Below are 16,011 nucleotides of genomic sequence, written 5' to 3'. Positions count from 1 at the left end.
CCAGCAGACAGTAAATGGCAAGGTACATGTTCAAAAAACTTATGGACTCAACTGACAGTCTTTCCAATATATGAAAAAGACTCATGGACCAATGCAGGTCCTGAAAAACATGTAATGTTTTACTCAGAAAACAAATCTTATAATTCAACACCAAAGATTCTGCAATCCTAAGCAGCACTGAAGCAACACTGGATTGTCCTCAGTGTCAAGTATTCCATTCATAACCAAATTCATTGAGAGGCCAAAGAAGCCAAATATAAATCCACTTAATTGTATCCACTTTATAAACCTCACATATCCTGGATTCTGTCCAGGATATGGAATTAAAACCATCTACTGGCACAAATGGAGTACCTAAATACAGACAGAAATGTAGGTATCCATTTTTAAACTCTGGATCTTTTGTAGCATTCCACACAGATATTGCCATACTAACTGGGAAAGTAGCATTGTCTCCAGCAATGTGGGAAAATCATTGTGTCTTTCCTAAAAGGATATAGCAAATTGTTGTTAATTGCAAATCCTGCCTTAAAAAGTAAAGCCTTTTTCCCTACTTTAAAACATCTCAGGAAACTAGTTATGATAATGAGAAGTCATTGCTAGCAGTATGAAAGCAGCAATTTTTTGTTTGTTTGTTTTAAATCTTATGGCTATAACACAGCTTCACCCCTTGGGACATGATCAGTTCACAAGGGAACAGATAGGTAAGGGGAACTCAAACAAGACAAAAGTGATATAGTAACACAAAGGAAAGCATTTGCTCCAATAGAAAGTACAAGACCATGTATTAGCAAGTCAGTCTGTATACAAGACTACTCAAGTTCTTGCCGTCACCATACAGAAACTGAAGAACAGCTCTTTATAAATACCTCCCGTTAGATATGATCCATGTTTTATTGACATAAAAGAATAAAGAGGCAGTGTTGGTTATGTACTTCATATCTTCAATAGATTGACGAAACATTGACAAGTTATTAGGCTTAAACAGAGAAGGTTTCAGAGTTCTAACATAATAGTACCCTTTCAAATTTCCCTTATTTTGCAGGGCATAAGGCAACATCCTTCCATTCTCCTCCCTACATAGTGGCTTTCCATTCTTCGCTCAGATGATACCATATCATGACTCAAATGGTATCAAAATCACCAGATGCTGACACTTATGCAATATCGCAGTACCTGTAATATTGTGCTCTCTTCTTCTTAGCCAAGCTTTGTCACACTTTATATTAGACAGCCGTATTGTTCAGATTTCCAACAGGTCTTTCTTTCATGAATACAGTGCTAGAAATTACCTTTGTACTTCAGCAAAGACAAGGTGTAGTAGAGACTGCAATCCAGTTGTACTTCACTATCACTACCACAGTTCCAGAGTAGAATACAGCAGTCATATTCACATAATTAATTGGAACACGCATATCTCAAGAAAATGAGAGATAAGATGGTACAGAAGTCTGTGTTCCAGAGAGACTCCAGAAAGGAAAGGAGTGCACTGAGTGAGAGGTGAGCAAGAAGTATTACAAGCTGCACTGCACTCTCCAGAACTGGATGATTCTCCACATTTAACAAACCGAAGAAAGTTAGAGAGAAATCATTCTTACCAAACAGCTCTCCAAAATCTCAAAGACCTCTTGTCAAAGTGGTTCAATGGTATAAAAATATTCAGTAATGTCATGATAGATTGAAGTGTTTGTATCATAAAAGAGCCAAACCCTATTCCTCCTAGCTATTGAGCACATCTATCCCCTTTAGAACTGTGGGAATGACCAAAACAGGACAAATAAATTGTATTTTTTAACATACTACAGAACTTTGTCAGATATAAGAACTTAACCAGAATAGAACTGAAGATAAAATAAAAATTCAGGTGCTTGGCTCATACTGTAAGTTATCTGGACTCTGCACAACTGACACATGGGGAGCTAGTAAAATAGGTTTACAAAACTTCTATTGCAAGCTATTAAATCCCTTCACAAGTTAATTTCTCTGCAATTGCATCACTTCTTCTGCATATACTCAGACCAGTCTTTGGCAGAAAGGTATAGGCAGCAGACAGGACTATGCTTTCTATCACTCACCATATTTTCTATTTCTGTTTCAAATTGCTTTCCCGCTCCTTCTCCTATTTAAGCCTATTCTCCTTCCCTTTATCGGAAGGAGACACAAAGAAGAGGTAAAGTCAATGACAGCAAGAATCAAGAGCACAAAATGCTCTAATTCACAGATCTATAATGCCTTCCAACAATTTCTGAGCTCAGAAGAAACATGTTCCCTCTTTTAAACAAGAGAACCTATCACAGAGAGACATGGTTAGTGAAGCTGAATTTTTTCCATCATAATCTAGTGGCTTACAGAACTTTGCCAAAATTATCCAATAAAAATTAATTTTCCATTCCAGGTTCTTAGTTTAATTCAGGAAGGACCATGTTCATTTTTGGCTAAATCTTTATGTTACCATTCCACTCTGTAAAATACATGTGATAATATTTCACTATTTTTTTGAAGACAAATCCAAAGTTTGTGAAGCCCAGGTATTCTAGTAATTTATGCTCTTCCGCACAGTTCCTAAATCAACTATCTGGCTCATACTTTTCTTTCAAAAAATGCTATGAAGCAGTTGTGCAGTTTCAGTGAATCTAGCAAGCATGTATTTGGTGGTCTAATCACACTTCTCAAACTAAAAAGCATGCAAAATCTTACCTCCCACCTTTCAAGAAATGATTCTAAACCCTGAGCTAGAGATCAGGCTGGGATGCAGCACTCCTCTGAATCATCACATTGTATAAGAAGATTCACTGAGCCAGAGAAAAGTAATGACAAGCAACTACAGGTAGAATCCCACCTGTAGCCAACCACCAAAGCATTCGAAGACATGGGAAAGACCTTTGCTCTGACTTTTATACAAAGACTAAATTCATGCTGAACAGCTGCTAGACAAAACACACAGAACATGGCTGGGAATGCAACCTGCCCATTGTACTTCATTTTTACGATTGTATCCTAACGGAACTAGTGCTAAATGTCTTTCTGATATTGTACTTCTAGCCCTATAAATCTTAAATATTTATGTGTCATGGTTCAACTTCAACAGAAGAATGGGCACAGTCCTTAGTTATATCCAAGAATAGTTTATTATGTCGTGGCAGCTATCATCTTCTCCTCCAGTAACTGTGATTTAAGGGAAAGTAATAATAATTTTCAATCAGATACATTTTTACATGTAACACAATGAAATGTGATTAAAAGAAAAACACCAACATATAAAACTGTATAAAACCAGCTTCTGTTTAAGTAACTCTAGTCACAGATATTTTAACTAGCTAACGATAGTCTAAATTCTGAGAATAAAAGTTAACTCGGTTCAAGAGTGAAAATAAACTTTTCAGTACATTTATTTTTAACTTCAATAGTTAAGAAAAAAACAAAAAAAACCCCAAAAAAACCCAAAGAGAATTGTATTTTAACAGAAATAACATTCATAAGAAGAGAAATAACTCCAGTATAAACATTCTTCTACTATAGTCTGCCATCATTTTAGTTTTACTGTATTTCCTGGTGTCATTCAAATTCTTTTGCTATTCTATACTTAACAGATTTTCTTCCCTACAGAAAAAAAAAAACAAACTCTCACACAAAAAAATAGTTAGTAGCTGAGTTATAAATTATATCATAACACTACCCATGGAATTAAAAAACCCTTGAAAATATGAAAGCAAGAAAGAGGAAGAACAGATTTTCAGCAAACCAAATGTAATAAAAAAGAAAACAAAACAGTCTAGGAAGTACTCAGTAATACACAAAATACATATGTGCATATAATCTGTTGTAGACTTCAGCCAAAGTCAATCCCTTTTTTATATATTAAGACCAATTTCTTCTAATAAAAATACTGATTCAGTAGATATTGGTATTTCCTTTCCATTTCTTGCTGAGGGTCAGCCAAAAGTAAAAATAATTTACCTGGACTCATAGCTTCCAAACAAGTTTCCTGCATCCACAACCACATACTTACTTGTATTTCCATTCACTTGACGTTTGAAGAAAATTTGGAGTAGTCAGTTTTCATTAACCCAGAGTGTGACAGTGTGTTTAGCACCTTACCAGCATATATAAGCTTGTGCTTTCTTCTTCAGATTTGTACCCAGAAAAGAAGGGTGAAGGCCCCTCCTTGAGTGGAGGAATTCATATCCAAATGGAAAACTACTTTATTCTACTGCATTGGCAGAGAGAGTGTACTAAATGAATTGACTCTTTATCTGTAGAGTTTCACTATAAATTCTTGCCTCTGTTTTCTCACATTCTATCTTCAAAGGAAACTTATCCCCATCTGTTCCCACTGTTCCCTAATCCAGTACATGGCCCTATGCATTTGCGTCAAACTACTTATACTCCTAGCCCCTCCAGGGCTGGGAAAGAGGGGGAAGCAAATCAGAAACAGAAACACTGAAAAATAACACAAAAATTCTCCTTGTTATCAGCTTTTGGACAGGGATCAGAAAAGCAACACCAGCTTCCAGGAAAACCCTTTGTAATTGCCACGGCATCAAACTGGAGTACATATTTTACAAACAAATCACAGAAAGAAACACCCACTAACAAAAAAAACCAAAAAGACATTGACATCTAAGATACCTAATTTGGCCTTAAGGAAATAGAGAATTTTTTTCTTTACAAGTTTTGCATAGATTGGTCAAAGTCATCCCTTTTCTCTGACTGTTTTTTCTAATACTTCAAATGAGCTACAGAAGTGTTAAAGCTCCTTGATGAAAAAATAAATAAATTATCCTACTTATAATTTCAGAAAAGGTATCTGCATTTATTAATAAGGCTTTATTCTGCATTTGTCTCCATCAGTGTCATCCAGCAATTATGTCAGAGCAATGATATAATTGCTTGACTTGAACTCCATTGTCTCCTGTTTATACTGGGACACATCTCCCACTGAACCATGTATTTTTCCTCATCCTCAAGCTGAAAAAGCTCCTGATATACTTATACTAAAGAAAAATAACAATCAGCCTGAAGCAGACACTCAAAATGGAAAGTGGCAGCCCAAAATGTTCTCAGTTATAAGCAAACAAAACCAGAATTATAGTGGAAAGTGTTAGACTACCTTAACTAGAGGTATCAGTGTCAAATCCACACATAATAAAAAAAATTTCACAAGTATCTTGAGCACTGATTATTGCTCTTCAGTCCCAAGATATCTTACATACTTGCCACATGGTTGCATGGAAATTCTAATCAAGCTTGGCACCAAAATGTTGAATACTGTACACCCTCTCAGAGTCCCTTCCCCTTTTAATGCCACTTATGGAGGCTGTCTTTGTGCTAGTCACAGGAAATTTCCCAGTACAGTAAGATTCCAGTTTCCATATGAGTTCCTTTGACATAACTACAAAAGGAATACCAGAGAACATTTTAAATGTTCTTTTTTATTAAAATAGTCACTATTATCAAGATCAGCCATCTTTCAAGATGCAGCAGATACTTTTTAGATGTATCAATCTGATGGAAGTTATAGCTAACACATTTTGAATTTTCCTCACTAAAAAAAGATCACAGAAACAGACCTCAATCATATTTCAGACTTGCCTCTGTAAGCCATCCTTCTTAGAAGCATCAAATTGTAATTTTTGTCCATTTTAGTTTCTATTTCATTAGTCAATTTCAAGGCCTTATGTATATGATTGTTTTCATTTGTCTGCTTAAGAAATTTTTGTAGCACCAAACACTATTGTATTTAGGTTGCTTTTACTTTTACAATATACTTATTGTTGTCACAGTGCAGAATTATTAATTGAAGATTTTGTTGTAAGAAAATTTACCTCGCCTCTCATTGTGAAACGGCATGGTTGGATCACACCCACCACCTACTTTGGAAATGGTTTTTTTCTGACTGCTGTTAAGACCCTTCTCTATATCAAGTGTATCAAAAATCACGTTCTCTGTTTATGTAATGGTGTTGACTGTTTGAGAGAAGTACTGAAAGATTCAGATGTTGCAGAGGATCTTTAATCAGATTTTTAGGTATAATAGGGAATTTTAGTAACTTTAGAAAGGATTGCCCCAACTTAATAAATTTGCAAGTATAATGCAATCAGCTGGTAGGATTACATACATATGTACCAATGATACACAAAATTTAACTACTGTCAGAGTTGTAGACCAAGAGGTACACATATAGAAAACATAAGCCCTGTGGGTATAAAACTATACATATCCACTTTTAGCACCTCGCTGCTGCATGCATTCAAAAATGAACCTTTGGTATTCATATCTACTTTGACTTCTTGTTTTGCCTGCATTTGAACACGGGTTATTTTCTATAAAATTAGTTTTCTTTAGCAAAAATGCTAATTTCTCATACTTCCACTCAGCTCTCAAAAACATTACCAAACTGAAATGGTAACACAATAACACAGTACAGAGTAATAAAATTCAGTTTGACTGGAAAAAAAAAGGGTATTCTGTACTAATTAAATAACATCACATATATAGCCAGCAGAAAATCCTTCACTTCTCTTAAGTGCCAGCCTGATTTTGTGGTGGTCAGGTCCGAGGTGCAGCAGCCTAGACAAAGCAATAGTCTGAACTGACCAAAAAGCACACTAAAGCAATTAATCTGCACATACTCACATAATTCCATGGCTCATAAAATAATCTACCAAGGCTACAATTTTCAGTCATTTTCAAAGATACACCCAAAGAGACAGTGAAGTAACAGAATACCCAAAATCATAACTGTATTGAAAAGAAAGCAATATTTATCCCTTCACTCCTAGGACAATCAGCATAAGAGCCAACTACACTACCAAAGAATTTAAGAAACTCAGGTTCAAGAGTAACACAAATTTTTGTTCTTCTTTGGAAAGGGATAGATTTTCTCTAGCAATCGCTGGCAGAGGGGTAGTCTGTCTCTGTCATTCATTCTCTGCTGTCATTATTCTCTGAATTTTGTTCTGCCAAACAATGTCAGTCCTGCCTTTTCCACAGTAAACATTACTAACGGTATTTTCTCCAGATGTTTTCTCTTAAAGCCTATCTTAGTTAAGCAGTTTGGACACATAAAATAAAACTTGAGCAATATATAATTGGGATACCAATGACACTGAAAACCAAAATACTTGAGATAGTCGCTACTACTGCTTCATATAATACATTCTGTTCTGTAAGCCCTTTGGCATGAAGTGTAGACCATGACAATAGATACCATACAGTATCACTATCACAAATTTCTAAAAGTAATTTTCCAGCAAAGCAGTAAAGAAAATTTCCTCTTATTGTTTTCTAGCTAAGTATTAAAGCATACTCATATTGTATCAAAGATACCTAATTTAAGCATCAGTGATACCTTCAAGATAGACTCCCAAGAGATATGGAACTAAACATTCTGAGTCGTTAACAAGTCCTATCTCTTACATTTGCATGCATCTGTACCAGAGTATCTTTCCCAATCCCTTGCCTTTTCCCTCATCTCAACTCTTTCACCTTCTATTCATTCATACCTAAAAAGTTCTAGCGAACTGGAATCAAAAAGGGAGAACAACCAACCACATTATTTTATCACTCACATTTTGGCATTATTGAGGTGTTGCTTCTTTGATATCTAGACCATTTTATGCAACTCTGGACCTAATCAGATGAAATTTTAAAGCTTATCACACCACAGACACACAAGGATGGAAGTATTTCATATAAATGAGATCAGATCAATTAATCACAGGAACAAACTGAGATTGGCCACATTTAAATTCTTCTTTTAAAGACAAAAGGAGAGAAGAAACATATCATTGCTAATCTCAATTTCATAAATCAGAACTGAGCCACAGAAAGACCAATGTGACAAATACTATAATTATTAGAATCAAGAACTATAACATAAATGTCTGTGGCAATGATTGCATTAAGAAGTAGTGCAGTGCAAGATGTACAGAACAAAACAATGCTGGCAACCCAACTTCCAAATGTATTTTCTGGTAGCAAAGCACTAGAATATATTGCTCAGGAGGACTGATATTCTATTATTCAAGAGGGCTGATATTATATTTGGAATATCAACCTCTGCAGCTATTTAAAATTAGGGTGTCAACTATAAACAAATTCTAAAGTTTGTGTTATGCCTGATGCAGAATCTTGTATCAGAAAACAACCAAGTCTGCAAGCAATATCAGGTCTGGGTTTGCATCCAGACACCACTCACAGGTTTGCAGAACTCTTTGGATTTGCCCCCTGACCAGCATCACTTTCCGCATCACTTGCATAATGGGAATTTACACTAAAAACAATTTTGAAAAAAAAGAATTAGGGGATGAAGAAGTAGGGTTATGAATAATCATGAAATTGCTTTATCCTGTCCTCTGTTGCACCTTTCAGTATTGATGCCTCTGGGTAAGAAGAAACAATCTTCCTACTCTCTCTGTCTTTGGTGCCTTCACTCTTGAAAGGCCTAAGTTTAATCTTGGATGTAGAATGTGTTTCAAAGACAATGCAGTAGGCAGTGGACAAAACCCTAGCCTTTTTGGAAAGCGCAAAAAAAAAAGGAAGATAATGTCATATATTACCCACATATTTTTGTTACTGATGTAGCAACTTGTTATGCTGAAAAATTTCTGGGTTTGCAGTATGGGTCAATCCACGTTAACTGTGAACCCAGGCTTTGAGATTTGACAGGGACAGAGAGTTTCATGTTAAAAAATTCCATTTCAGCACTAAGGTCAAAATGTGCCTCTTAGAGTCTACAGTTCAAAGAGAGCTAGAAAGAATGAGACTGAAAACAATTAAAGAGCCAAATATTTATTTCTGCATTCTCTACTTCATTTCTGGAAACTTTAAATTTATTCAGAGAGCCCTAAGGTCTTCAAAGACAAAAATTAGGAACCTAATTAGACATGAACTAAAATGCCTAACTATGACTACATGGAGCACAGAAGAAAATTAGTTATTTTTATAATAAAAAGTAGCATTTCACACTTTTCAAATATTTTTTTACCTTTTTACACTAAGATTTCTTTAGTCAACAAATGTTTAGGTAAACATTTTTGTACAGAGCTCAGCAAAATGGAAATCTAAACCCAATTAGAGTATATTTGTCCAACATCCTTAATAGTATTGTTTGGTAGTCAGAAACCTTAAACTGCCCCCTTGTAAAATGGTTAGAAATTAAAATATTAGGTATACCTAGTTGAGAAAAAGTCAATCAATTTCTATTTAAAATTAGGATCTGATTTTAGAAATTATAACTTTCTATATTTTCTAATCATGATTAATTATGGAAAGGAAAATCATAGTTCAAAATCAGGATATGGGTGTGAGGGTTCGGACTTGGCTCCCTGCCATATGCCCAACCCCCCAGTAGTAGCCCCTCTCTTCCCCCCTTTCTGGGGGGAAGAACCTGAAAACCAAGCTAGTTATATAAAAAATATATTTTGTGTATATTACAGTTAAGATGCTATGTACACAGCACAGGGAATCCAAACACCCCCCGAAGGGATAGGGAAAGGGGAAAAAGGGACAAAAGGAAACAAAAAGGGAAACCGAATAGATATGCGCAATTAAACCCAAGAACTAGTAAAATAACTAGTAAAACAAATCTCACTACATCCCTTAGAAAGAAACAGGATTGACACACACACATGGCCAGCACTCCCCAAGCCTCCACGTGGCAGGTCAGTGGATGCTGCAGGCCTCAGCCTTAGATAAGCGAGACCAACGCAGGGACCCACTGTTCCCAAACTTCGGCGGAAGAGAAGAAAGAAGGAATACTGGGAACACTGCCTCTTCCTTGGTTACAAACTGGTAACCACAGAAGGCCTAGATTAAAACCACCACAGGGTTACCCACTTTGGTCAGGCTATCAGGTTCTACACAGGTCTTGGTAAAAGTTCTCTTAAAGAAGCTGGAGTAATCAGCTAGGGAAACACTTTCAACCCTCAATTTACAGTTTCTACAAATCTCACATTAACATATATGAAAGCAGTTCAAATAAAACCAAGCGGCTACTTCGGCCACACAGAAGCTAAACCAAGTTCTTCGTATATAAAATAGGTTATACACTTTCTAAGTAGAGAAAAAGGCAGACAGAATTTTAATCTCTTTTTCTTACAATAACATATTTTGGTTTCCTGTTTCTATGACTTGAAGGAATGTGATTTTGCTATTAATCAATGTAGACAAAAACATATTTCTCTCTGTCAAATACTTCAGATATTGTGAAATATAAAAGGCAGTTTAAGATTAATGTCTCTCAATTATATTCCAATTATGCCTCTTTTGGCTTTAAAATCAACCACATTTGTTAACCAGGGAGTGCAAGAATTGCACTTGATAAAGTAAACTCCAAGATGATTGAAGATACAGTTGCTGCTCAGTGGAAAGTTACATAACTTATTTTCAGAATGTGCTTTGTATCCACGGCGCGGATTTTTTATGCATTTTTTTTAACTCCAATGGACATTCACTCATACAATCTGCAAAAATATGTGATTCTTGATACTATCAAAACTGTCCCAGTTGCACACTAGCCCATCGGTCAGGATGTTTTTAATTGAACCATATGAATGCATTATTCAATGCCACATTCAATTTTCTGTTTCAAAAGGAAACACAAAATTATATTCAATCTCAACACTTCAAAGGGAAGCCTCCTAAAATTTTGTCCTAACAGTACAGTGTAAGCACAGTTCCAAAACTTGACCTAGTTTTCCTGAGGGGATAAGAAGGACAATGAAAGTTCTCTACAGACAGAGGATGCAAATTATGCAAAAAAGTCTAACCCAGGAGCCACACTAGAAAGTATTGACTGGTACTGTGCCCACCAGGGATCGCATGCCAAGTGGAGCAGGATGCACTCCAGTTATTCAGCTTCATTTAATGACCCACCATGTGCCGAGACTTCGGAGTAAGGGCAAACTCACACTTTCTTTTTTGTATCAGCACTAATTCCAAAAAAATACCTTAACACAAAAGAGAAGAGGACAGGTCTTGTGACTGCACCTCTTTTTATCCAATTCGAAAGCAGCCTTAATTAGCAATCTCAAATAAATATATTTGTATCATATACCTTATGAGCTGAGATGAATATTAGATGTGTTTGTTTCACAGACAAAAGAAAAAGCCCTTCTTTTGTATTGCAATCTGAATTTTGAAACGCAATTTACAAGAAACTTGAAAAGGGTATTTTATCATGGAAATGTCAAGAACACACTATCTATTTCCAGACATCCAGAAATCTACCAATAAAATCTCTAACCTTCATACATGATTTGAGCCAGTATTTCAAAGCTAGCCACAACAGTAAATTCCTCTCATTCTGAATTTGAAGTTGACCAGAAACTGTGTCATGTTTTGATGACTCACCTAGAAATACCTAGAAGAAAGTTAAAACTACCCAGCTGAATTGCAAGGTTGTGTTTGCAATGAACCCAATTCCAGTTTGATTTCAAACGCCTATAGTATAAGTTAGCAATCATCTCTCTCTTAGCTAACACTGTAGAAAACATTCAGTTGACAATGCAGGCACAACTGACTTAAAATTAGGCGCATACTTAAAAAGGTAGCAACAGACATTTAGTCAGGATTCTTTTCTAAGTGTAATAATTTAAATAGGGTAGACACTGAAAAGAGAAACTGTCTGAGGAGAAAACACATACCAAGGGTGTGGAAAGTTCTAATTCCAGTTGAATGACTTCTCATTTTATATTCGGCTGACTGGTTCATAAGAAACCCATAAGAAAAAAGATTTACCACTCTGTATTTGGGAGCTTAAGTAAATTAATATGTAGTTGCTACACAGTTCCTAGTGGTCAGATATGTACACAACAGATAAAGCTGCACTACAGGGAACACCATTCTCCTCATCTTTGATGGCACATGACAATTCAGAGTCAAGCATTATGAAAACCTGGAGAAACAAGCTTTTAACAATTACTTTGAGCACTAAGATGTAGCTGTGCAGGGATTTTTCAGACAAAAAGATCATGAATCACATGTAACTGCTACATATGAATGAATTACGTGAAAGTATCATAGACCTGAGTTTCACGGATTAAGATGAATCCTAGAAACACTCTTAAAAAGACTATTTTATGTACAATATGAGTAGTTCCTATAGTTTAGGAGGAAAATAAACAAAAACATTACTTACATATTTGTCATCTGACCCAGTGGCTATAAACCGTCCACAAGGAGACACTGCAATTCCACACGGATAGCAGCGGCTACTGTGCCCTTCAAAACGGCGTTCACACCTACAGAGAAATTTCAGTGTTATTAATACTAAGTAAAAATTACATCTTCATTACATTTTCATGAGATCCCACTAAAATCTCATTTGTTTTCCTTAGTCTACAAATTGACTAAGGCAAATCCACAAATTAAGTTTTAAATATTTCTGCAGGAGGATTTTGACAAAACTGAAAGACATTAAAAACATCAATGACTAAAAATAAAAAGAACACACAACACTGCCACAGGACAATGACCAAACCCATGCTTTGGCCTTATTTAGTTTACAGAGATAGAAACATCATCAGTAAGTAGAAATTAGGAGTTGTAATGCCTACCATTAAGCTACCCTAGGTAGCCATCCCAGAAGTGAAAGTTGAACTCCTGCATTAAGGGGAAGGTGTTGTGGAAGTCTGTACTGTAAAGATTTAGAAATTTTCCTCAAGTAATTTATATCAAATGAAGACATAGTATGTGGAATCATAAATAATTATTGTTTGTTTTTCTTACAACCGAGTTTGGATATTCAAATTTGTTTTATTTCATATGGTAATTTAAGAACGGCAGTATCGAAGTGGCATTCCAAACTGATAAATCTAGCTATATCTAGCCTATAACTGTAAATAAATTCTTACCTATCTGCGATAATGTGTCTAAAGGAAGGAAGGCATTTAAATTTAATGCAAAGAATTAACTTCCTGTTTTTCACGCTAACATTGTAAGAAGCATTGTGGAGTAAGTTTTTGGTAGCTAAGCACACTTGGACCATTTAATAATAAAAATGTTTATAATGAGATGAAGATTAACGTCTACCTACAAAAAAAAATACATAGTTGTAACCATTCAGAACTGTAATTTACATATGATGGCCTCATTTCAGAGAATTATTTTTATACCCATGAGGTATCATTTCAAAACAGACTTATAATATCTGTGTTCTTCTTTTGCCTTTATTATGAATGCTGTCTCTCTACCTTTCTCCTTACAAAACAAATTGACATAATTCATTATAATGCAGCCGTAACATATTCTTTTTTTTTTTAAATGTATGCTAGGTCCAGGAACAAATTTGAAATAGTAAAATCTCCTGCCAACACCTGTGATACACACTTTTTCCTGGCCAGTGAAAGCACAGAAGCTATGTAAATTCAACTGACTGAACCTATGTACAGAAAGTTCTACATTTTTATACCATGTTGCTCTGTTGTAGACATGCATGTATGTGTAAGAATGCACTAAATGCCAAGTTGGTTTCATTTACTCACATGAAACAGGTATAATTAAACAAAAACACTACTTTTTGACTGATCCAATTGCTATTACTTACTAAAGCATAAAAGAGACACTTTTGAACACGTGAAAAGACAAAATTTTACAGAGCCTAACTCTGAACTTTATAGTATGTACATGGCTGAATTTATGTGTAATAAAGCTACAGATATCAACAGAACTTTTGAGTTTACAGTAAACAGACCTTTCATGTCAAACTAGTTCTACCCTAATGCTGTAAATGATCCAATTTAAGAGGACAATACAGTTAAAGAAAACCAACTTATAAAGGCAGTCAATTACTGTGACTAAGAGGTAGAAACATTTTTCAGCAACAGTTTTCTATAATGAATATTCAGAGACTTTCAATAAGCAATGGCCACATTTGGTCTATTAAATAACCTGCCTCTGTTCAAGCTTCCTATTGACAGTAAAGGAAAATACTAGCTACCTCAGTCTCCTTTCATATCCAGCATTCTAACACATATAACTCCAAAGGTTAGATAGTGGAGGACACATCATAGAGCAATATATTTGATTTATACTTTCAAGAAACTTTACTTTTTGGGAAGTAACTTGAAAGAAAACATGAAGGGTAGCCCACACATCCGATGCTGCAACTTTCACAGAATCACATAATGACTGAGTTTGGAAGGCATCTCTGGAGGTCACCTTGTCCAGCTACTCTGCTCACCTACAGTCAGTTGCCAATGACCGTGTCTGGATGGGTTTTGAATATCTTCAAGGTGTGAAACTCCACAACCTTACTGGGCAACCTGTGCTAGGGCTCAGTCACTGGAAATGGTTTCCAGAGTTAGTTGTTCTGTCACCTTTACAGGGATCAAAGTGAGTTGGATCTCCTTCATGCCATTTTTGAAGACAGAAGTGACATTTACTTTCCTTCAGTCTTCAGACGCCTCTCCTGATCATCATGATCTTTCCAAGATACCTGACAGTGGCCTCTCAATGACATCAGCCATCAGAGAGCTGAAGGAAAACCCTCAAGAAGACAGAGCTAGACTCTTTTCAGTGGTGCTCAGTGACAAGACAAGAGGCAAGGGGCAAAAACTGAAATACAAGAGGTTCTGTATGAACACTAGGAGACACCTCTTTACTTTTCCACTTTTTTGTGAGGGTGAATAATCACTGGCACAGGTTGCCAGAAGAGGTTGTGGTGTCTCCTTCCTTGGACGTATTCAAAAGTCACTTGGACATAATGTTGGGCAACTGACTCCAGGTGCCCTGCTTGAAGCAGGGTGGCTGGACAAGGTGACCTCCAAAGGTGCCTTCCAACCACAATTATGATGGAATACTGTGATTAAGCAGCAAAGGTATTATGGCAATTTTGAGGACAGCTTTCTTTCAAATATCCTAGAAAGAGAGAAATAAAACATAAGCCTGATATGTCTGCTGTTCCCCCTCATTGTCAGATATAGCATTGCAAGATTTTGCCCTCATTTATGCTCCTACCAAACAGTATTAATTTTGTAAAGTAAATCTCTCCCACAAATGAGCCTTAATCATGTATTTTCTTGTCTCAGAGTCACAGCTGCACTGTTTACAAATTCAGAGAGGTTTTTCTTTTCTGTCTGATTGCCTTTTCATAGAAAATTTGAAGAAAAAGTTTCTTTTTAATCTTATACTTGTAAGATACATCAGAATCCTGTGAAAGAAATTTCCTCATAAGAAAAATAAACAAAATTCATATATCCACTGTCCTTCCTGGATGTGTCTTCAGGATGACCATTCTTCCTTAAGTAAAGCACTGGTCATCTGGGCTACTTCTAAGTGTTTAAGACCTCATTCTCAGAGGTTGTAACTTCCTCAATAGGGTGTCTCTGCTTCACAGAAGAGTCTGCTAATAAAATGCTGCAAAACACTTCCTTTCAAAAGAATTTGACTCCCCTGTATTTGTGACAAATATCTCAATTGCTTCACCTATAAATGGATACATAAAAACTAACAGTATTCTAAGGTTTGCACTGATCTTTTCTCTGCTATACCACAGCAATATAAAGCAATGTCTGAGTCATAGGACAATGCCTCTTTCCTTGTGCTAGTACAGCCACAGTAATAACCAATACCCTGGATCCTGTTCTCTTCATGGTTTTCCTGTTCAACTTTTCCATTCTATCAGGATATATGTTCTATTACAAGCTAATCTACTTCCCCAGCCCCTCAAAATCCCATTCTAAAAAGACATAAAAAAAACAACTATTCTAATTAAACTTTCCACAGAGTTCAGTAGAATCTTTGTTATGCAATCTATTAACTCCAGATAACTCCCAGTATGACAGCAATGGAAAAAAATGCACAAAAAACCCCTAGAATAAATAGGATAGATTATATATATATGTATTCTTTTAGGGGTTCCCTTCTTCCAGGTTTTTTTTTTTTTTTGTTTGTTTGTTTTTTTTTTTTTTTAAGTAGCAACAGGTGGTGATCAAAATTATTTTGGATATTGCAGACTTGACGTGGCCAGCTGGCATGCTGTCCAGCCTCCTAAGAATGCTTTTCTGG

The 16,011-nt window shown here is 35.8% G+C and overlaps 1 protein-coding gene across 3 annotated transcripts in view; it reads right to left on the bottom strand.

Moving 5' to 3' along the window:
- WDR27 (WD repeat domain 27) overlaps positions 1–16,011 on the bottom strand; it is a 54,351-nt gene that overhangs the window by 1,687 nt on the left and 36,653 nt on the right. For all 3 annotated transcript variants that reach the window (XM_027904201.1, XM_027904200.1, XM_027904199.1), the window contains one exon: positions 12,143–12,245. In XM_027904201.1, the coding sequence (XP_027760002.1) occupies positions 12,143–12,245 (103 nt within the window). The remainder of the gene's footprint in view (positions 1–12,142; positions 12,246–16,011) is intronic.

Source organism: Empidonax traillii, unplaced genomic scaffold, assembly GCF_003031625.1.
Source record: "Empidonax traillii isolate 1590-97213 ecotype Southwest subspecies unplaced genomic scaffold, ASM303162v1 scaffold1020:size208104, whole genome shotgun sequence".
In the NCBI taxonomy this organism is placed as follows: Eukaryota; Metazoa; Chordata; class Aves; order Passeriformes; family Tyrannidae; genus Empidonax; species Empidonax traillii.
This window is presented reverse-complemented; position numbering and strand designations above follow the sequence as displayed.